This window comes from Eretmochelys imbricata, chromosome 7 (genome assembly GCF_965152235.1).
Source record: "Eretmochelys imbricata isolate rEreImb1 chromosome 7, rEreImb1.hap1, whole genome shotgun sequence".
Classification (NCBI taxonomy): domain Eukaryota; kingdom Metazoa; phylum Chordata; order Testudines; family Cheloniidae; genus Eretmochelys; species Eretmochelys imbricata.
In genome coordinates, this window is record NC_135578.1 from 6,746,303 (window position 1) to 6,768,366 (window position 22,064).

At 42.1% G+C, this 22,064-nt stretch overlaps 1 protein-coding gene across 1 annotated transcript in view; it reads right to left on the reverse strand.

Moving 5' to 3' along the window:
* Positions 1-22,064, reverse strand: part of MAGI1 (membrane associated guanylate kinase, WW and PDZ domain containing 1) — a 474,374-nt gene that overhangs the window by 110,216 nt on the left and 342,094 nt on the right. Inside the window, exon 3 of the mRNA XM_077821423.1 lies at positions 4,126-4,245. Coding sequence (XP_077677549.1) covers positions 4,126-4,245 — 120 coding nt within the window. The remainder of the gene's footprint in view (positions 1-4,125; positions 4,246-22,064) is intronic.

Consider the following 22,064-nt stretch of genomic DNA (forward strand, 5'->3'; position numbering starts at 1 on the left):
CGCCCAGCAGATGGCAATGTAGCTTGAGCGTGGTTTTATCTCCTTGTTGTTCTTGCTTTAGTTTCTTTGATGACGTATCACCTTCATCAGTGTTGTAAGGTGATGAAGCACTGCTCTATAAATAATGGCATGCATCTCATTTATCCCAAGGCCCCTTTGCACGGCTCTGTAAGTGTAAAGGGGCACTACAGAAAGTATAAATATAACTCGTGCCCCCTTCAAGGCCCTGTTATGTGGTCAGAGTGGTGCAAAGGCACGGCAGCGTACATGAGGATCAGGCCCAGTGTTTAGAACACTAACTTATGGCCGGAAAACGGAAGTTATTTACACACAGTTCTTAGGTCATCATGCCAAAACAATGGCTCTCATTTTTTATTTGTGAATTTCTCTAGGATTGAATCATGCTTATATTGTAGACAGCACATACACAAGGAGAATCTGGAAGGCTTTCCCTCTCACTGCTATTGTCTCGTAAAAGTTAAGTCCCAGGACTCTGGGAGTGAAAGTCAGTACAGGATCAGGGGACCCACACAACTTCCCCTACTATGTCCCATTGTAGAAAATCACCCTCAGGAGCATAATCAGATATGTTCCTGATGGAGAACTTGATGGGAGAGCCACACATAAATGGAGATGAGAGGGGAAGGAAACTGACAAACAAGGGTTCGGTAAGGTGCATCGGTGGCTTTATGACAGCACTTATAAGAGTGGGACAGAACTCTGGGTGGACCAATACTCTGGAAATAATACTCTCAAACTCCAGGGGATTGGGAGCACCTCAAATCACTCTTTAGCAGCTTTTTTGTCTAGTCAAAGGACCTGGAGAGAAGGTGACGTCTCCTTGGGGAAGGGAAATAAAATCAATTCCAGAAAACCACCCTGAAAAGGAACAAGTCTTTAAATGGACAGGGGCAGAGTGTGAAACAAACAGGGGCTGGATGATGAAGGATGCACAAGTGTGAGGAAAAGAGAAAAAGGGAGACAGCAGGAGGAAGAGAAATGAACGAAAAGGAGGAACGAGGCTAGAGGACATTAGGAAAATGAGGCAGTGGTGTGTAAACTTTTCTGGTCATCTTCCATTAGTATTTCATTTTCTCATATGGTTTCATTTTCAGCGTGTTCTCCTGGCTACCAATGTGGGCGATTTCAACAGCCACTATACTATACACTATACTGGGGTTACTCAGAACCAGACAGCAAATGACTGGTGGAGTGGGCATTAAACAATGACCTTATTTTCATCCATGACCCAGAACAACAGGGTACATTTCACTCGGCTAGATGGTCATGTGATTACTCACCTGACCTATGCTGGGTGACATCACTAGACAGTCACCCCAGCCAGCATTGTGGGTGCTCCTGCACAACTTTCCAGAGAGTCAACATAGACCATCGTGTGTCCATGTCAGCCTTTGGCTGCCCATTGTTAGAAGCTTAAAGAAAAGACGAACTTTCAGGAAACCTAACTGGGAGAAGTTCAGTGAAACTCTAGAATGAAGTATTGTTACCAGCCCCTGGCGTTCCATCCTAATCAACAAAGCCTACAACCTTTTCTGTGGAGCCATCTTCAAGGCTGTGTGTATCCATTCTGTGAGGCTATAGCCCTGTCTAGATTCCTTGTTTAGATACTAAATGTTCAAAACTATTGAAGTGGTATGAACAGTCTGGAGAGCCAGATATTGCTGACCACTTAATAGAGTCCTTAGCTGCTACGAGACAAGCAAGATGGGAGGAAACAACAGGGAATATGAATTTCACCCATTCCCGCCAGAAATCCTGGAACCTTCTGTGTTGACTTGGCACAGCACAACCCCCACCAGTGCTGCCCTGTCCTCCTGTCACCCCAAACCAAGTGGTTAGCCACTTGCTTCAGACTGCAAAAGTTCCCCTGAATAAGCTCGTAAAATGGCAGAGTCACGATGAATGGCGGCAATTTAGATGATGTAATCCGCTTCATCAGTGTATAGGAACATTCACGAGCACTGAACTAGACACTGCACTTCGCAACATCAAACCCGGAATGGTGACAGGATACAACAATATTTCACCAGAGTTCCTGAAACACCTTGGAACCAATGCCCGTCAATGGCTATCCAAATTCCTGATACGGGTTATTAATGAGGGTAACCTGCCAAGGATCTGGAGGATGTCAAAAGTGATCACCCTTCTAAAACCTGGAAAGGTCCCACACAATATTGCAAGCTACCAACCAATCTCTCTGCTATCTATCTTCTTCAAAGTCTGGAGCAGCTTATCCTGCAGTGTATATCTCCAGAGGTGGAGACAGCTCTCAGTGTTGACCAAGCTGGCTTCCAGAATAGTCAAAGCACATGAGATCAAGTCCTAGCCCTTGTTACATATATAGAAAACAGGCTGCAACAAAACTTGAAGACAGGAGCTGTTTTCTTGGACCTGACAGCAGCCTACGATACAATATGGCACACTGGTCTTCTGGTAAAATTGTCAAGAACTCCCTTAGCATGGTTTGAATGTCTACCTGTGAACTTCTACTTTGTGATAGGCATGTTCAGGTATATATGAGAAATTGTCTTCTCGATGCATTTGTTCAATCAAGCGGCTTACTCCAAAGCTCCATGCTTCTGCTCACCCTGTTCAATCTGTACACAAATGACCTGTAACTGACTCAGTCATGAACCTATGCGGATGATGTCTGCTGCAGTGCCCAGTTGTGCTCTTTCACCAAATTGGAGAACATCTTGAACACCGACCCGGCCAAGATGGCAGCCTACTGTAGCAGTCTGCACCTCCAACCAAGTGTGACTAAGACAGTTTTAAGCGTCTTCCAACTCCAAAGTGCAAGTGTCTTCCTCAATGGAAAATGACAAACACGAGGCAAAGCCGGTCTACCTTGGGGTCACAATGGACCTCTTTTTGACTTTCCACAACTATCTAGAAAAGACTGTTGCCAAAGTCAGGACCAGAAATAATCTAATCAGCAAATGAGCCAGCTCAACATGGGGTGTAGGCACAGAGACTTCGTACTCTGGCTCTGGCACTGTGCTATTCCTCAGAGAAATCCTGTGCCCGTGTGTGGTGTCATTTGCCTGACACTAAATTGGCTGACATCAAACTGAACTCAACTAGGAATATCATCACAGGCACCCTGCGCCCCACTCCTATCCCAGGGCTACCAGTTCTGAGCAACATAGTTTCCCCTCGGCCCCGCCACATTCATTGCAAAGAGCGTGCTGCCAGACTGATGGAAAAGCTATGTGCCAGTTCAGGTCTCCGACTATTCACAGACATTTTCTGTCACCCCAGAGCACAGCCTATGTCAAGGCATCCATTGTGGTCTCAACTGCCAGATTGGAATCAGTCAGCAGCAACCCTATGGTGTGCTGAATGGTCAGATAAAAACATCTGGAATGGTTTCCTTGTCACTGATCTGACAGCTCGATTGCCAGGATTTGCCCTGCTGAACAGATTCCAAACTGGCCAAAGAATATGTGCAGCCAACCTCTACACACGGGGTCTGCACAACGACCCACTTTGTCACTGTGGCCTTCGTCAGTCAATGGTGCATGTTGTTGACCAGTGTCAAGCGACTAGATTTCATGGTGGCCTTCGTGATGAAAATGCTATTGGGTGGCTCGGCAAGCACTTCAAATGCTACAAGAGGATGGCTACCAATGTAATTTTGTATGGTAGGTAACTGGACTACCAGCTGGAAGAAAAACTTAATACCACAGTGACGTAGGAATTCTCTATATTTCAAAGTAAGTGTATGAGGGTTGGTCACTAATGCAAAGAAAATGGACTGTGTCTTCGCTAGGATAAAAGGTGCGTGAACGCAAGTTAACCAACTGGAGACAAAATCCTAGCACAGTTTGTAGTTTTCACACAATTTATCAGGTCAAGTTAAAAATTAGGCTTCCCCCATAGCCTAACTTGACTTGCTAATTTGTGTGAAAACTGTGTACTGCCTTGTCTTCACTGGGATTTTATCTTGAGTTAGCTAACTAGAGTTAAGAACAGACTATCTTTTCCTTAGTGAAGACAAAGCCTAAAAAGCTGATAAAGTCACTGGCCTAAACATCTTTATAGCAACTATGTAAGTGTCTCCTTCAGCTTATGTTACTGAACCAGTTCCCCACTATGCCATACCTTCATATGTTCCTACTTCAAGAAGAGTTCCACGCTGCTCAAGGTCCAGAAACTCCTGCACAGTCAGAAAGTTATAGTCCACACCAGGCACTTCTCCTTCTCGCGGAGGACGGGTTGTGCCTAAATGGAGAAAACTACAAGTTAGTGCAACATCAATATTATCAGGAATTAAATGGGACATTCAAACATCTTCCAGGGAAATAACAGTATCAGGAAATTAATTCTCCCATGTGAGATATGTGGAAAGAAACCCTGAGAGTCAGTGAGTGCGAATTCTAGAATTTACAGCCCAACATAAATACTGAATAGGTGCAGTAATTCTGTCCTTTGCAGACATGTATAACCAATTGTTTTACCCTCCTGTATTCGCTGGGCTATGCCAAATGATCTCTTGTGGTGTATGCAGAAAAGACATCTGCCAGAATTTGGTGTTGGGAGCATACCAACAACTGTGCCTGCTGCTAGTTTAACACCTTATTTTACTGACTCTCCTTTGAGTTGCCAGCAAGAAAATTCCTTATGCTACATAAAGTATGTTTCTAGATAAGGAGGCTTCTTTGCAGCTTCTATTTATATGTCTCCAATGCATCAAAACTCTCTCCTTTCACATCTCAGCTCAAAATATCCTTTCTCCCTTGCATGTACCTGTTAATTTCTCCCTACTTTTGCTATTACTTTTTACTTAGCACTAGAAAGTGTTGTGGGGCACAGTTGTTACACAAATATGTTAAATCTCAATCTCTCTCTCTCTCACACACACAGACACACACATACTTCTGGTACAGTAGGTTCACCTAAAAACTTCACTGCAGTTCAAGAAATATTACTGAGTATCCCTTATTTTAAGTACAGAGAATTATCTCAAACTTGTATCATCTCTAAAAACTAGAATGATTTTTTTAAATTGAATCCACAATTTGTTCTAGTAACGGAAAGATTACAAGTTTAAACATTCAAAAAATGTTTGAAAATACATGTGTGTGTTAAGGTTCTCTGGGTAAACAGCTCCTTGCCCCTTCTGCACCATCTCTGCATCACAAAGGCTATGTATAACATAAGCATGAATATATTGAATCAGAAACAGGAATACAGCACCCAACCATTTGTGTGCCTGTCCATGACTGAATGAGTTGGCTAAAGTTCAGTCCACACAAAATGGCAGTGATGGTAGTTGACAGGGAGCGGTATTGCTTTCTCTGTCAAGGGGCATATCCATAATTTGCCATTGAGGCTCATAGTTGGAGTTGGCAAAAACCAAACACACACACACACACACCCCGAACCCGGAAATATTTCAATGGAAAATGGAGACAAATTTTCCTGTTTTTCTACCTGTTTTTCTACCTCATAACCTTGTGGTTCTCTAGGATTCCTGGCTGCTCCTGGAGTTCCAGATAATGGTGCTAGCCAGATAAGCCCTTATCACTTATATTAGATACAGAATAATATAACCCTTCCTCGCTGAACTGGATCTCCCCACATTCATGTTGATGTGACCTCCAGATTAGATTACTGTAGTAACTCCTTGAAGACCTTATCTGTGACCGGCATCTCAGAAGCTTCACCTAGTGTAGAACGCGGTGGCCCATGACTTCACAATTGTCACCTACTGATCCCCCGGAGACTACTCCAGCTCCCAATTTGCTTCTGGATGCAATTCAAGGTATTGACTTCAATCTACAATAAAAATCTGTATGATTTGGGGTCTGGCTACTATTTCTGAGGCTGCCTGTTTCTCAGTGCACCATCCCAGAGACAGAGCAACTGGAACATAGCCCTTTGGTATGAATATGAGAAGACTGGAAACAGGGCTTACTCACTGATGCATCATCTGTTCTGTTCTCCCCATCAGCTTAAGTTAAGCGAGTGTGGTGTAAGATGAGTCTTTTCACAACTTTTCATTGTGGTGGCATATTCCATTGTGTTTTAGATCACAGGGCACAGTTCATTTAATTGATACTGATTGGTTTTATGTTCAATAGTATTTATTTTCTTTAAGTGACTCCTGAGGCCACAGGATGCGCACATTCTGTCAGTCTAACAATAAATATGACGACACATTCACAGATATTAAAACACATTCCACCTCAGAAGAAAGTGTAGTGTAAGATGCTTGGAGGGGTGTGGACATTTTTGGCCACAATCAATCTGCTGGTTCAGGAAGAACCTGAAAGCAGCAGAAAGCCGTAGCACCAAGCATGACTGCTCATTATTGGAGCACTCTTCCTTCCCACAGGCAGAACCTCCCCAGCACAGGCATCTGCCTCAGCCCTCCATGAAAAGCCTGAATTTCATGACTGAATATGGAAAGAGGTGGGGGATCTTGGGAATTTACAGGGGAGACTGAAGCCCATAGAAGCTGTTCGGGCATAATGTTCCTGTCCCACCGACAGCTTGGCAGGTGTTTTCTTGAGTGCCAGGGAAGGGGGAAAGTTGGTTTAGAAATTCATTTGAAATATGGTTCAAGAGGTCACTCCTGAGAAAGCACGGTGGAAAGAGGATGGGAAGCAATGTTGACTTTACATCACCTTTGCACTCCTTGTATTCTTGGGCTGTCTGGGCCACTCTTGCTGATGCTCTAGCTGCAACGACCCCCTCCTTACAGACCATCCGCCAGCTAAGAATAGCCAGAACATAGCATGCGCCAGCCATACCCTACCTCCCCCCCCGGCACACCTGAAGTAGGGGCTATGACAGACAGTAGGGGAGACAGATGGCACAGACCTACTGGAAACCAGCTTACACACTGGGCATTTCTAATGACCCTTTCCGTCACCTTTTATTTTACTTTGCTGGAGCAGTGTAAATGGGCTAAAATGTAACTGAGAATTAGACCCTATGTCTTTCCTCATCCAGTGTAAACGTCAAATGTCACCCGGGGCCATTGCACACTCATGAATACAACGCATAGGACATGATTTATCGTGTAACTTACATATTAAACACAAACAGACAGATAAGAAGGGGAATAAATTATTTAATAAAATGAAGATCAGGGAACTTCAGGATTCATTTCAAACCTTCCCATAATTTCTTTATTCCTACCTTCCTGCAGAGACTATTTATTAACCATTTTCTTTCCCTTCTTCTGTTTTTTATAATGGCAAAACTGCAGCTAGTGGTTTACTGTACTGGCTGGCTTTTTCACATGACAATTATATCTTTGCCATAATTCCTCTGAGCCATTTGGATGGATCTGTGTGTTTCATTTCAGTGTTCTTAATTTCCTGAAAATGTTCAAGTCAAAAAAAAAAAAAAATCGCAGGTGGGCTTGTTATCAGCAGGACTGTCTGTGACTCACCCTGAATGCATTAGAAACTCTGAGCCCTAGTGTAAAAAGGAAAACATTACATCAGCTAGATAACATTTGTCACCTCGCATCAGTCTCCAATAACGAACGTAAGGAAATAAAACAACACATGTTAGGGTGTCCTATCTGGGGGAAGGTTTAAAAAAAAACCAACCAACAACTTTCCATGTTATTGTCTAGCACAAAGATTGTTCTCAGATGCTTGTGCTGCTATCCATCCTGCCTTGAATCTGAGCAAGTGTTACTGACTGTGATTCAGGAGGAAAGAGGGAAGGGAAACCCCGCCTCCTCCTTTCTTGTAGCAGAATGATAGGCTTGCCGGCTGGACACACGCCTGGCAGATGGCATTTCAAAGAGTTTTCATGAACCATCTGGGATGTGTACAATGATTACAAACCACACTTACAACAAAGCCAGAAGGGTTTCTTCTCAACAGGAAAAAAAAAAAAAAAGCCAAGCAATTTCTATTCCCTATCTCAGGAAGGGCACGCTAAAAATAACCAGTGTCTTCCATTCCGAGATCGGATATGGCCTACACACAAATGCATGACTAATTTGTAGCATGTATGTTAGAGATCACCCCCAACACCTTCCCAGTCAGGAACCTGTCACCGTAATGTTCTGCTGATGAATCTGAAATAGTAATTAGGTCCTTTGCTATTAATGGGATTTAATTATGTGCACAGCACAGGACCTTTCTTTAAATTCCATTTCATCATCTTTAGAGTACGATGGTCTTTGCTGAGAGAAGACTCGGAGGATCATGGTCCACTTCATCAGAGCAGAGCAGCACTAATGGCAAATTAGAACATGGCTAATGGCAGAACTAATTAAACACACGAAGCTTTGTCGGCTACCCTGGCCGGAGAGAGATGTTCAGCTTGAAAACAGGAGCCAATCATATTTAAATATGTTAACCTGGCTGCCATATTTGCACTGAAATATTTAGCAGCATCAAATGTTACTGCCATTAGATAGTAATTTAGCTAATTAATTTGTGCTATGCCCTGCTGTGAGACTCGCTCAGAATTGCTAATGCTGCAACAAGAAGGCACCGAAGGAAAGGCTGGGTGGTTATGGACTCCTCGTGTGCATTTTATGGTTCATGAATTTTTACGATGTTTGGCAAAAGTGCTCCCTGTTGTATGAAGGTAGCTAGTGACCTTACATTCACAATCTAACCACTTGTACCTTTTCTCCTGCAGCCATAAAAAGAGACTGCATCAGCACTGCAATTTGCACCATCAGCTTCTCATAAGAAGGGGTACTGAAAACGGATACTAGAACATGAATCTGCCTACAATGGTTCTGAATTCAGTAATAGAACAGTGTCCACTTTAAAGACAAATTGATATCGCCATTATATTGCCTATCAAACAACCGTGCTGACAATGATCCAACATAGACCTAAAGGATAGCCTGGCCAAATTGTTAATAAGAGATTCAGAGGCTGTTTATCTCCTTATCATTCTATCATAGCCTCATGTTAAGTTGTTAAAAGCCTTTGACACCCTGCTGCTAAATTAATCAGAATCTTACTTATTGTAATCTAAGCATAAGACTTCAAGGAGCCCATAGTCAGTCACCTCAATTACCATCTTGTTAGAAGAAAACAATTCTCTAGCATTGTAATGCAATTATTGCACCTAATCAGTCAACAGCAAATCATTTAGAGGTTGATTTTCAAAGGTGCTGAACACCCTCACCTCCCATTGACAGCTGTAATTTTCGTAATCTCCTCACCTACTCCTGTTGGTTGCTGTTTAGAATCCAACAGAGCACAGGGACACACACCAGTGTTTCTTAAACTATACAATTTGCAGGAAAATATCTTTATACTCACTGCCTTCTAAGAAGAGGCTGCGCTCAGGCTTCATTTAAAACCGCAGAGCTGACACCTAATTAGAGACTTGCATACTCAGACTGGATATTAAGTTTCACAACACAGTTGCTGTACATTTTTCCTCCATAGTTATACAAAGGGTGTTTGCACCTTGTCAAACAAACAGTCTGTAACAAAAATTATGATGCAAGATGCATGAACAGTAGCATCAGATTGAAAAGATAAAAAAGCTAAGTTTTATGGCTGGAGTTTTATGAGATACCTTTCGGAGTCTGCTTAGAAGCAGCATCATCATTCTAGTGTGTGTTCTGGAGGCATCCCAGAAGGTTTTCTGGCATTTGGAGAAGGATGTGGCCCCTGGGAATATTTTCAACAATCAGGGGAAAATAATGTTGTTTAAAGGTCACCCTCTTCTCTCAGGTCATTAGATAATTTGGGAAGTCTATTTTGTCTCTTTTGCATCTGTCATTTAAGTCACCAGATAAACGAAGGGCAGGGCAAGCTCTGCAGGCCTGCTGATGGCAACAAGACAAGCAAACAGACAGACAGAAACAACCTGTTCTGTCTCCAGAAAAGACACCCGATTCATGGCTAGGCTTGAACAAGAATTGCTCATATATGGCATATAGTTAGAAATAGCCTAACCTATAAATAGTACATTAATACAAAATTAAGTGCAACACTTCCATTAGCAATTTTGTGGCACAGTACTTTTCAATTTGGTCAATTTAGGTATTATCCAAGTAGACACTCCTGGCATTTTCTTCAAGAAGGTCCGCATGGAGTTAAGTCTCAGATAGTCTTATCTTATTCACACTATTCACCTTATTCACCTATTTCTTTTGTTCACCAGTGTATGGTTGTACCCTGACAATTTACTCTGTAAAAATGGCATTGTAGGGTACATGTTTGTTACAGACCAAATTTACAGAGTTTATAAACAGATTTTTTTTCCTAACTCTCCGCTTAGTAAACTCATTCTGAGATTTGAAAGTTAAGCTGAGCTCTTTCCTTTTTGTGCATCATCAGCCATTATGCTAACCAATCGGAGGTGCATGAAACATGCAGTTAAGTTACAAGTCAGATATTTAATGGAGTAGCAGAGGTGCAAGTTAGGGAAGAATATGGGCTTATTTTAGAAATGAGTTCAGAGTTCTGAAAGTGACGCAAGAACAGGAATAGAATCCAGCTCACTCTTGTCATTTTCAGAAGCATTCAGCACTGGCCTAACCTTGTTCTCATTGGAGTCAACAGCAAAACTCTTTGGCTTTTATGCGAGTAGAGTTAGATCAATGCTGAGCGCTTTTGCAAAGCCCACCTTATTTTAGCAACTGTTAGTTATATACAAGAAAAGGAATGAAGCCAATCATCAGCCTCTCACAAACTACAGTAAATTTCTTTTTGACAGAATCCAATCACATCACTCCTTTTTCTTTCCTCCCAAAGAAGTAATACCACCACCACTGTGATGTTTCACTACATATTCTTTATGGAAATATGCTTATGATATGAATATGCCATAACTGAGATGTACTTTATGTAAGATGGGTCTTGCAAGATATCATTGGAAAGGATATAATTTACTGAATATGATTATGAAATTTGTATGCATGTATCATTTCTGTATCTGAAGTTAGGAATATTGACTATGCATCCGTACTTCAACTATGCTACTTTGGGTGACGCCCACTTCTAACACTTCAGGTACAACACTGGAAAAGCCAGACAGGGCGGATGGCCCATCAGCGAGGACAATGAGCTGCGAAAGGTTTGGCCTTCCTGTGGACACTCCATACTGCCACTGACTTATGGATGCTGTGATACTATAAAGTCAGGTGATCTTATCACCTGATACCAAAACATTACCTGGGACTTCTTGTAACTTTCCACTGGAAGGAAAGGGGGGTCAAGTTTGAGAAACAAACCTTATGTAAATCCTATTTAAGGGTGGGGGAGGAACTCCTCCTCTCCATGGCCTGTCTGCCCTAAAAGAAAGATTGCTAAAACCTCCTGAAGGGGGGGATTCCAGACTGAGACAGGGGTCCAGTCTGAAAAGCAATATAACTGGAACTCTGAACCACAGAAACTTTACAACCTGCCTAAAATAACATTTAGAGTGAGAATTTACATTTTGTAACATGTTTCTTAAGTATATTGAGCTTAGCTTGTGTATTTTGCTTTATTAGGTCAGTAATCTGCTTTGTTCTGTCTGCCATCTTTTATATTCACTTAACATTTATCTTCTGTAGTTAATAAATGTATTGCTTGTTTATAATATAACCCCGTTTATGTAATTTCTAACGGGGGGTGAGGGGGGAGAAGTTGTGCATATCTCCCTCCCCATTGAGGGAGGGGGCAAATTTCATAAAACCTTTGGGTTTGTACTCCTTAAAGGAGTGGGCACCCGAGTGTTGGGGTGACCCCCAAAGGCTGAATCTTTCTAGAGCGGATCTCTGTCTCTCTGTGCAGCTGGGCATGGCCCTGCCTGTGTGCGTGGCTGGAAGAGGCTGGTGAGCCCGAGCCCAGCAAGGCCGGGTAAAGGGAACCCAGGCTGGCAGAATAGGTTGACTCAGTGGCACCCCAGCACATCCGGTGACACCCCAAAGGGACCAAACCCGTCACAACCACCACCACCCACAGAGCTTTTGGTACGGTGCTTTTCATCAGTGGCTCTCGAAGTGTTTTACAACGGCCAATGTACCACCTTTTGAATCCATCTTTGAGCAACTATCCAGCCAAGCTGCACATCCCCAAGGTGACATCAACCATAACTGAAAAAATGCAACAGCTTAGAATGTTCAAACCCTCAAAGTAAGAAATTATTTTTGTCCCTTTTAATCGGTTTTAGGTATTTATTTGTTCCCCATCACCATAGTATCCGAGTGCCTCACAATCTTTAATGTATTTATCCTCCCTACACCTCTGTGAGATAAGAAAGAGCTGTTATTCCCACTGTACAGATGGGAAACTGAGGCACAGGAAGACTAAAGCCATATCTACACTTGTGGCAGAGTGCAGGGTATGGGTAGCTACACACTCCAGTGAAAGGCAGGCTGTAGCATGTAGCTCTGCCCAACAGTAAAAGGCTCTGTCAAGGGGGTAGCTGTAGAGGAAAGGAACTGGTAGCGGGACAGCTAATATTGGCAGTGTAGCCGCAGGAGGCCTTGGGTGTGTAGGTTGCAGAGTAGCAGCCGTGTTAGTCTGTATTCTCAAAAAGAAAAGGAGGACTTGTGGCACCTTACAGACTGACCAATTTATTTGAGCATGAGCTTTCGTGAGCTACAGCTCACTTCATCGGATGCATAAAGTGGAAAATACAGTGAGGAGATTTACATACACACAGACCATGAAAAAATGGGTGTTTATCATACACATTGTAAGGAGAGTGATCACTTAAGATGAGCTATTACCAGCAGGAGAGTGGGGTGGGGGGAGAGAAAACCTTTTGAAGTATAATCAAGGTGGGCCATTTCCAGAAGTTAACAAGAACTCTGAGGAACAGTGGCGGGGGGCGGGGGAGATAAACGAGGGAAATAGTTTTACTCTGTATAATGACTCAGCCACTCCCAGTCTTGGGTGTGTAGAGATCCGTGTAGGATATAGACACACGGCATTCAGGCATGTAGGGCACTCTACTCATCCCAGCTGCACCTCACCGTCTACGCTGCTATTTATACCTGTGCTTACTGGGCATGCAGCATCTGTACTCTACCCGAGACCTATCCTAACTTGCCCAAAGTCACACAGAGAGGCAGGGAACTGAACCCAGGTCTCCAAGGTAGACCTTTAACCTCTGAACCATCCCTCCTCCATCCTTAACACTTGAATGTTGTCTCACTTGTGACGTGCAAATGTTCATGGCAACACTGCAGTAGACTCAACAAATGCTGCCACAAGAACATCCATAAACTTTCTCCTCTAAACAGATTAGACTATGATTCATGACACAAGTAATTCTCATCTCTCTTCACGCAGAAACACTCCAGTAGGATGTTGCCTTCATCCAATGATCATTATTAGCAACCTTTGTTACCGAGTTCATTTTGTGGCTGAGTTGGCTGCTGGATAATATGGAGAGTAAAATACTAGCCATCTCAAATACTTTGCGGGAATCTTGTTAATTAACACTAATGATGAGGACGCCCATGGGGAATGGCTGAATTTCATGAATTTGTGAATAAGGGCCCAATCCTGTGCCCACTGAACTCAAGAATATAGCACCTGCTCATTTCAATGGTGCATGACCAGGCACTGTTGCTGAAAAAGCAAGGACAATGCAACACAAAATGTACTTTGTTCATTCACTTGGTAAGTGGAGTTTAGCTGTCATTATTTACGTTATTCTCCATAATACACTAGTTAATGTACTAGAGAATATTTTCATAACCAATCAAGCCTTAGTAATGGGACCTCATTACAGTGCTTTGTTATTAAGGCTTTGCTAGGAAGCAAGAAGAGATTGCAGTTTTTGTGTGCATGAATTATGGGGCGAGTGGATTAGCTAAATGTGAATTAATAAGGCGATTCTTTAGACCTCTGCGGGAATATTTCATGTATTCTCTCATACATACAACTTAAACATTCTTGACAATGCAACAGTTATAACAAAGAAATACTTTCTTCAGAAATAAATCTTTTCTATGCAGCATTTTTTTCTTTTTCTTTTAAGTGAGAACTATATATTTTGGAAAAATCCAGCAGACAGATATATGTATGAGCATGCTAAGCATCCACAATATTATTCACTCTATATGCTTCAGAATCTGGTTATTTGTAATACTGAAAATTCTCAGGTCATAGAATCATAGAATTATAGAATATCAGGGTTGGAAGGGACCTCAGGAGGTCATCTAGTCCAACCCCCTGCTTAAAGCAGGACCAATCCCCAACTAAATCATCCCAGCCAGGGCTTTGTCAAGCCTGGCCTTAAAAACCTCTAAGGAAGGAGATTCCACCACATCCCTAGGTTACCCATTCCAGTGCTTCACCACCCCCATAGTGAAAAAGTTTTTCCTAATATAAAACCTAAACCTCCCACACTGCAACTTGAGACCATTACTCCTTGTTCTGTCAGACTCTGAGGTCCTCCCCTCTGACATGTACTGCCATGCATTGGTCATATCAGTCCTTGTCTGTGCACACAGATATAGGCTGCAAAAGGCTGGACTGACTCCTAGAAACAGACATAAAGCTGATTATTTTATTATATGGGCTTTTACCTCCCCCATACAAACCTAAACACGAAAGACCAAGAAGTGGCCATTCCCCTTTTATACCCCTGCAACCGCTATTCGTATCCTGTGTAGAACTGCAGTAAGGGATGCTGGGTCTGCAGAGCTACTACATCCCTGCCACCAATTGCAAAAGGGCAGTTAGAAAGGGCAAGGAATGAAAGCAGTCATGGAGCCTGAGGTCCCTTCCAACCCTGATATTCTATGATTCTATGATCCATCTCCCCCCCCACCCCCAACCCCAAAAGCACACTGGCCAGCATAGCAGTGTCAAGGGAGTGGAGAGCCAACTCTGAGTCATTTATAGACCTGGAGCTATTTACTTCCTAAGGGACTTCCTAAGGGGGAACTGGACAGGAGACTGCGACTGAATCACCCTCCTAGCTACTCTTGGGGCAGCATGTTGCCCCTTACTCTAGGCACCTTATAACTATATGGGATTATATCACAGGGTTGCCTGTGATACCAAGGGACTGGACTCAATGGCCCAAGAGGTCCCTTCCAATCCTATGTGTATGTCTGCACAGCAAGAGTCAAAAAACAACAATCCGCAGCAGCGAGTCTCAGTGCCCAGGTCTACGGACTCGGGCTTGGGCTACCCTGCTAAAAACGGCAGCGTCGATGTTTCGGCTCGGGCTCTGAAACCCACCCATCTCCCCGGACTTCACAGCCTGAGCGCCAGCCAGTGCCTGACCGTCTACACCACTATTTTTAGTGCCATAGCGTGAGCCTGAGTCTGTATACCTGGGCTCTGAGACTCGCCACCGTGGGGGTGTTTTTTGCATGTAGACAAATCCTATGACACTTTTGGGGACTGCCTGTTTACACACACCCCACCACAACCAGTATGTTTTATTTCCTCCTATTAAAGAAAATAAATTACCTAGAGCTGCAGTGAATCTCGTCATTATCAGCTTTTTTCAGGAAGGTAAGTCACAAAAGAAATTTGAAGGACATGTCTATTTGCCCCTCCATATAATGCATAGAGCTCTCCAAAGAGAAAGAGAGTAAAAATGAAGCCTGGCAGTTTCATGAGCTCAGTTTCATTGGGAAAGAGATCCACAAACTAGTTATACATACTAGAGTCATCCCACAAGTGAGAAATAAAACATCCATCGGCTCTCGTTCCCACTGTGCTGAATGACTAAACTTAAGTGTAAGCAGAAGCAAAAGAACAAGGAAAATAAGTGGTCTCTTGAGGAGGCACAGTACCAGAAGCCAGCCAATTTCCCACTAGCTATTAGATCTTTATCTGCTGGGTACCATGTTTATGGTAAGAGTGGGTAATAGACCAGCATGACAATGGTGTAGCAAAAAAACCTGTACTTAACCTCAGAGGTGTGGAGGATCTGTCTAGAAATGGGACAGAACGGGTATCAAGACTCCATTTGATAGAGAACAGAAGGATGTGTGTGCTGGAAACTCTTGTAAAGAAATCACAAGGACATAAGGCAGAGATAGAAGGCAAAGTAGTGCAAGTATCGGTCGGGTAAGCCGAAGTGACTAGCTTTCCAGGAGTACTTAAAGGACTGTGTGTTATTTAAGAGCACTTTTCATCCTACATGAAGTCCTGGAGGTATTTCACAATTTGTGGGAAGATGCAAGATGGAATCTGGAGGTGGAAGCCAAGTGAATGACAACTCAGGTTTATTTTAACTATTAAATATTATTAAACCCTTTGGGTAGCACGTGACTGCATAGCCATGATAAGGCTCTCTCCATCTACCAGTTAAATCAGTGGGAGTCTTTCCATTAATTTTAGCAGAAACTGGCGCCTCAAAAATGGAACAGGTACACATGCCAATGCCATTTTGGGGAGTAAGAAAGACCCTTCTTCAGGTATATAGGCTGCAGAAAAATGGGGCCCTCAAGCTTGGGTGTGAAAACATGTTGGTTTCCCAAAAAAAACCCCAAGGTATCTCATTCTCAACATCAATCAAAGGCTTAAGAGATGTCCTGAGAATTGATGCTGCACTTAACACACTCTTGAAAGAGTACCCAAAATAGGTTACGTGCTTGTAGTATTTCTTTTGATGGCATTCTGAGAAAATTTTATCTTAAGATTTCATTCAAAAACAATCTTAGGGTTTATATGCAGTGACACTTCCCAAGGGTACCTAGGGCTATGAAGCACTTCGCCAGCACCAGTCCTTAGTGTGAGGAAGCTTTGTCTGTGGCAACTGCGGGTCAGCTCCCCAGCTCCACCGAGCAACCCAAGCACTCCCCTCTAGACCTTGCCACCCCTGCTGTTTCTTTACAGGTTACTATAGGCATACTGCAACCATCAAGCCCTATGAGCATCTTCCTATAGTGTTCAGCTCCTATTTCACTGGACCCTTGCAGTATGCAGAGACTCACAACTTCCAAAGAAACAGTATGCCCCAGCTTACCTTCGATCACCCCTCCACTTAACACACAGAATTTAGATATGCTCATAGTGAAACGAAGAGGTTTATTTAACAAATCGAGATTCAAAGTAGTAGCAAGTATTGCAAACCAATGGTGACATATAAAATAAAAACATAACATGCATTCCAGAGCCTAGACTTACTCAACATGATACTCCCACATCTCAAAGCATCGCTCACCAGCGCTTTACAGCCAGGCTGGCTGTGACCTTCTTTTCATGAGACAACCAGTCTGTCAGCTTACCTCCTCACTGAAAGATAAAATCATGTCCCCTTTCCTCTTTTTACATATTACAGTCTATTATCTCTTACCCCAGGAGTCCCCTCTTCAGAGACTTAACTTGGAGTACCTTTGTCTTTGTCCTCAGACCCACACCTGGCCCAGCAAGGAAATACAGCCTACCTTCACAGACGTCCATTGTTCTATATACTGATTGAGTTAGCCCTGAGGCTCCCCTCAACTCAGGTGACAAGCTTTATGCTTTGGAACCTAATATTTTTACGTTTCTCAAACTATTTCCCATACAAACATGTTGCAGTGATTATGCAGTGGGCTAATGGCTCACGGAAGGGACATCACATGCCATCCTTTGGTGAACTATCATGCATGTATCTGATCCCCACCCTGTACACACCCTGTGTCCTCTGCCAGCTGGCACCAAAAGGGTCCCTGGGTCACGTATGTACACATACATATGCTCTCTCTCTCTCACACACGCACACAAAAGTATTCTGGATATAAAAGATGTAGTAATAAATAGGAAATTGAATGATTTCAGCCTCTTCAGCAAACATTACTCATTACTTCTTGCTCTTTTTCTTCTACTTTCAGATAAATTCAGATATCCAACAGAACGTGGGCCACTTTTTGTCAGGTGTGGCAGAGAATATTCCCATCGACTTCAACTGTGCTTGTATCAGGCCCTTAATGTGCTGTCCAATGTCTCCATAAAACAGCTCACCGAAAAGCATGAACCTCTAACAGGAGCCATTCATGAGTCTCTTCCCTGTCAGGTTCCATCAGAAACTGAAGGATAAATGCATCCGATGACATGAGCTGTAGCTCACGAAAGCTTATGCTCAAATAAATTGGTTAGTCTCTAAGGTGCCACAAGTCCTCCTTTTCTTTTTGCGAATACAGACTAACATGGCTGCTACTCTGAAACCGGAAGGATGAATGTAAAACATGTTCGGTTAAATACTGAGACACTGCCTGAAGATTAATATGGTGACCTCATGTTCTCTGACGAGGAGATTTTTTTTACCCAACAGCATCCTGATATGTCTTTATAGGGCCTCAATGCTATTATTTAAAGCAGGCCTTTTACTGAGTAGTGAATGCTGGCAGTATCTTCTCCCCGGTACACTTTATCCCATAGCCTGTAGCTGTGAAAAACTATAGACTTAATGGACTTCCAACTATGATAATGTCATCATGCTCTTACAAACCCACGTGTCTCCTGTGACACTCCAATTTTCAGCAAGACAGAAGTTTGCTCACTACCAGTCCCTTCCTTCAGGTGGCTCTTGTTCACAAACAAATCGTGGCTTAGCTTAGATGCTCTGCAGCTTCATACTTAAAATAGTTAAAGGAACTGACCAACAAATGGGGGATATTATGCATTTTAAGTATAACAAGGGTGCAGCCATATGCAGTTATGTAGCCATCTGGAGTTAGTTACATTAAAATTCAAGGGGAGGGTTAGAACATGCCGGTAACACACCCATTTGGGATTTCATTCTCAATATCTGCTTTAATCTCATTTGACACTACCTACCCCCTTTCTATAATTTATCAGTACATTTTATGCGTAGCATGGTTTTACTTCTTCATGGGTTCCAATGTTAGTTGGTTTTATATTTTTTTCTTGTTCACTTTGCCTAGCAACCTGATCATGTTAAAATTCAAGATGATGCAAAATGTGAATCTGGATTTTGAACACACTGAAGTTTAGTGGTGTTTGGATTTAGGGTCCAGCTCTGGTTATCACATGCAGCTTTTAAATCATTTTTTTAAAAAAAAAAGAGAGAGAGAGAGAGAGAGAGAGAGAGAAACCCTTCATCCATTTACTGTTCAGCTGATATAAAAGTTACTGAAACCAGACACATTTCCTTAATTGTAAATTAAATATCCCTTTTCCTCAGCATGATGAAATCCTCATCTTCCTATTACTGATGTGTGAAATAGGACACTGAAGAAAACCTGAATTACACTACTTCCTCCATTTATTGAAAAGTTTTCTGATGTAGGAAGCATTTTGGTTAGATGTCCTATAATTCCAAGGTTTCTTTTCAAGTCAACGTAAACCATCATAGTATGGAACAGATATGGGTTTTTCTGGTTATTATAGATTTGTTTGTTACACATTAACAGAAATCAGCGAGACTCATGAATTTCACTTGATGATAGCCATGAAATAGTTTACCTTGCATTTCTGTAGCATTGTCCTGATCCAGCAAAACCCTTTAGCTCTGTGTTAGGAAATTCAACATGATGTTTAGAGTTTTGCTTCATTTAATCCTTTTACTCCTAGTTACACCCCTTCTCTCTGATTAAACTTTTCTAATGTTTGCAGACATTTAGCAAAATCATTCTTTGGCAAAGCCATACAAACAGTCCTTTTAGTATCTTCGTATGAGACATTCTTCTCAAATCCCTTAATATTAGATACAATTCTCAAAATACCTGCCAGTATATCAATCTCTTTCTGTTTGGGTGCCCAGAAATGAACATGATATTCCACACGAGCTCCCTCCGGTGCCATGAAGAGGTTGGCTCTCATTTGCCATGTGCATCCAATACTTGTATGCTCTGTGAATAGGTATGAGGTTGCTTAGGATCATCTGTAGTCACGGGTTTGAATCCAGCCCAAATAGATAGTAAAAAAACCCATCACTATGCAATGATGGTTTCAGGACCCAATTTAAATGAATTGCTGCTTGTCCCAGTCCAATTCTTAGTGAACAGATGCACTCATTACAAAAACCAATATAGCGTCGAAGGACCTATCTGCTGTCTGTGCTGTCACAGAGGCAGGGATTTAATTTTCACAAACACCATTATTTTCTCAGCTGAGACACAGCCCCTCCAAATTAGAATCAAAACACATTTGGTAGAGGTATTCCGAGAAAAGCTTGCCTGAGCACAATGCGCCTGATGGTTGAACAGAAACCAACTTCCAAGGCTATCAAAACTCAGTAAATTAAAAGTCGTTCCTCTGCCCTCACCTAAGCTCCCCTGAAAATAGGAAGTCATACCTGTGCTTCTTGAAACCATTAAGATGAGATTTCTTTAAAATACCAAAACAGTATCTGACTTAAATGAGATTATTAGTGGAATATAAAGCTTTTAGGCTCTCCTATGGCACATCAAAAAATACATTTTAAAGCTAAGCTCAGACATTTATTTTCAAACTGGGAGACATTTATCCCTCAACAGCTATTTCTGGTCCTCCAGATGACTGATGCAGATGAAGTCATTTTACCAAGTGGATGCTGATAAGAAGAGTTAAAAGGTACCCTTTATGGGCACAATCCTGAACACATTTGTTTAACTTTAAGCACATGAATAGTTCCATTGACTTCAAGGGCCTACTAACATGCTTAAAGTTAAACAGATGCTTAAATATTTTCAGGATTAGTGCCTATATGCAATAAGCACATTTTGGCTAGGTTAGAAAATTTGTTTCTGCTCTAATTAGTACCCAGACTAACATCTCAGAAAAGCTGTTTGCTTGGATTTGAAATTCTGGGCAAGAGGCTGGTGTATGTTTAGTGAATTCAACAACAAAACACAATAAAGCTCAAACATTGACCAACATGACTGGTCAAATGTCACTTCATGAGATAAATAACTGGAAATTTCTGTTACTTGAGAAACACATTTCAATAAGCAAGTGTTTTATAATAGTGAAAATGTCCATTCTGGCACAAAATTCCATGCCAAGGGGTGGATTCCACAGTTGCAGAACACCAGAATGTGCATGGCCCTAGGGCTACAGTATCACTTATGTGTTTGTAGTTAAATATAAAAATCTACTTACCTACCTAGATACCTGTCACCCATTATCATAGTATCCGAGTACCTCAAAATCTGCGCCTCCCCATGAGGTAGGGAAGTGCTGTTATGTCCATTTTACAGATGGGGAATTGAGGCACAGAGACACACAGTCTAAACCCAAAGTCTCACAGGAAGTTTGTGAAGGAGCAGGGAATTAAACCCGAGTCTCCCAAGTCCCATGACTCTGCAGTTATTGCTGTGAGAAGTGGGTTCAACCCAGTAGGCATGCCACAGTCACGGATTCACAAGAAAAGGAATTTATAATAGAACTGCTAACTCAGCCTTTACTTACAGGAGAAAAAACCCACCACTAAACAACAGATCACCACGCAGAAAAATATATCAGCTAAACCGGCTCTTGGGACAATATTGCAGATCACAAACCAGCTAAGCCACACTTTCACCATTGATGACATCAGCAATTTGCCTGTAAAATAAATTACAGCCTTTTGCAGTAATATTCCATTATTCCCTATATTTTTAGCAATTACCATTGAAAACTAGTAAAATACAAAAAGAAAGAACTGATGAAATAATATTGAAAGAAATTCTAAATCCAGCTGATTAACCGGTATCCTCCTCATTCAGGTCACTTCATTCCTCTGCAGGAAATTGTACTATGAAACATTATCTACAGGATTTCTCTTGCCACTATTTCAGTTCATTTTGTGTCATGTGTTACACTTTCTAGATGGATGAGTCACATTAATTATTATTTTTCACTCTGACTGTTAAGCCAAATTAGGCAGCTTTTAGAGGTGAAGAGGAAAACACAATTATTAATGCCTCTAAACATTTGCTCTGGAAAAAATAGATGTCGATTTGGGGGGAGGAGGGAGAGAGAGACTTTGCTGATAGTCATAGAAAATGTTTTGGCCTGACATTTGTTATTCAAATACTAAGCAGTGCTTTTCACACACTGTAGCTCTTATTTATTTTTAACACTCTAGATTGTAAGCTCCTTGGTGCAGAGACCATCTTATGGTTCTGTGTTTCCATAGCGCCTATAACAATGGAGTACTGCTCCATGATTGGGGCCCCTAGGTGCTCTGGTATTAGATACGAATACTACTAATATAGTGATTCT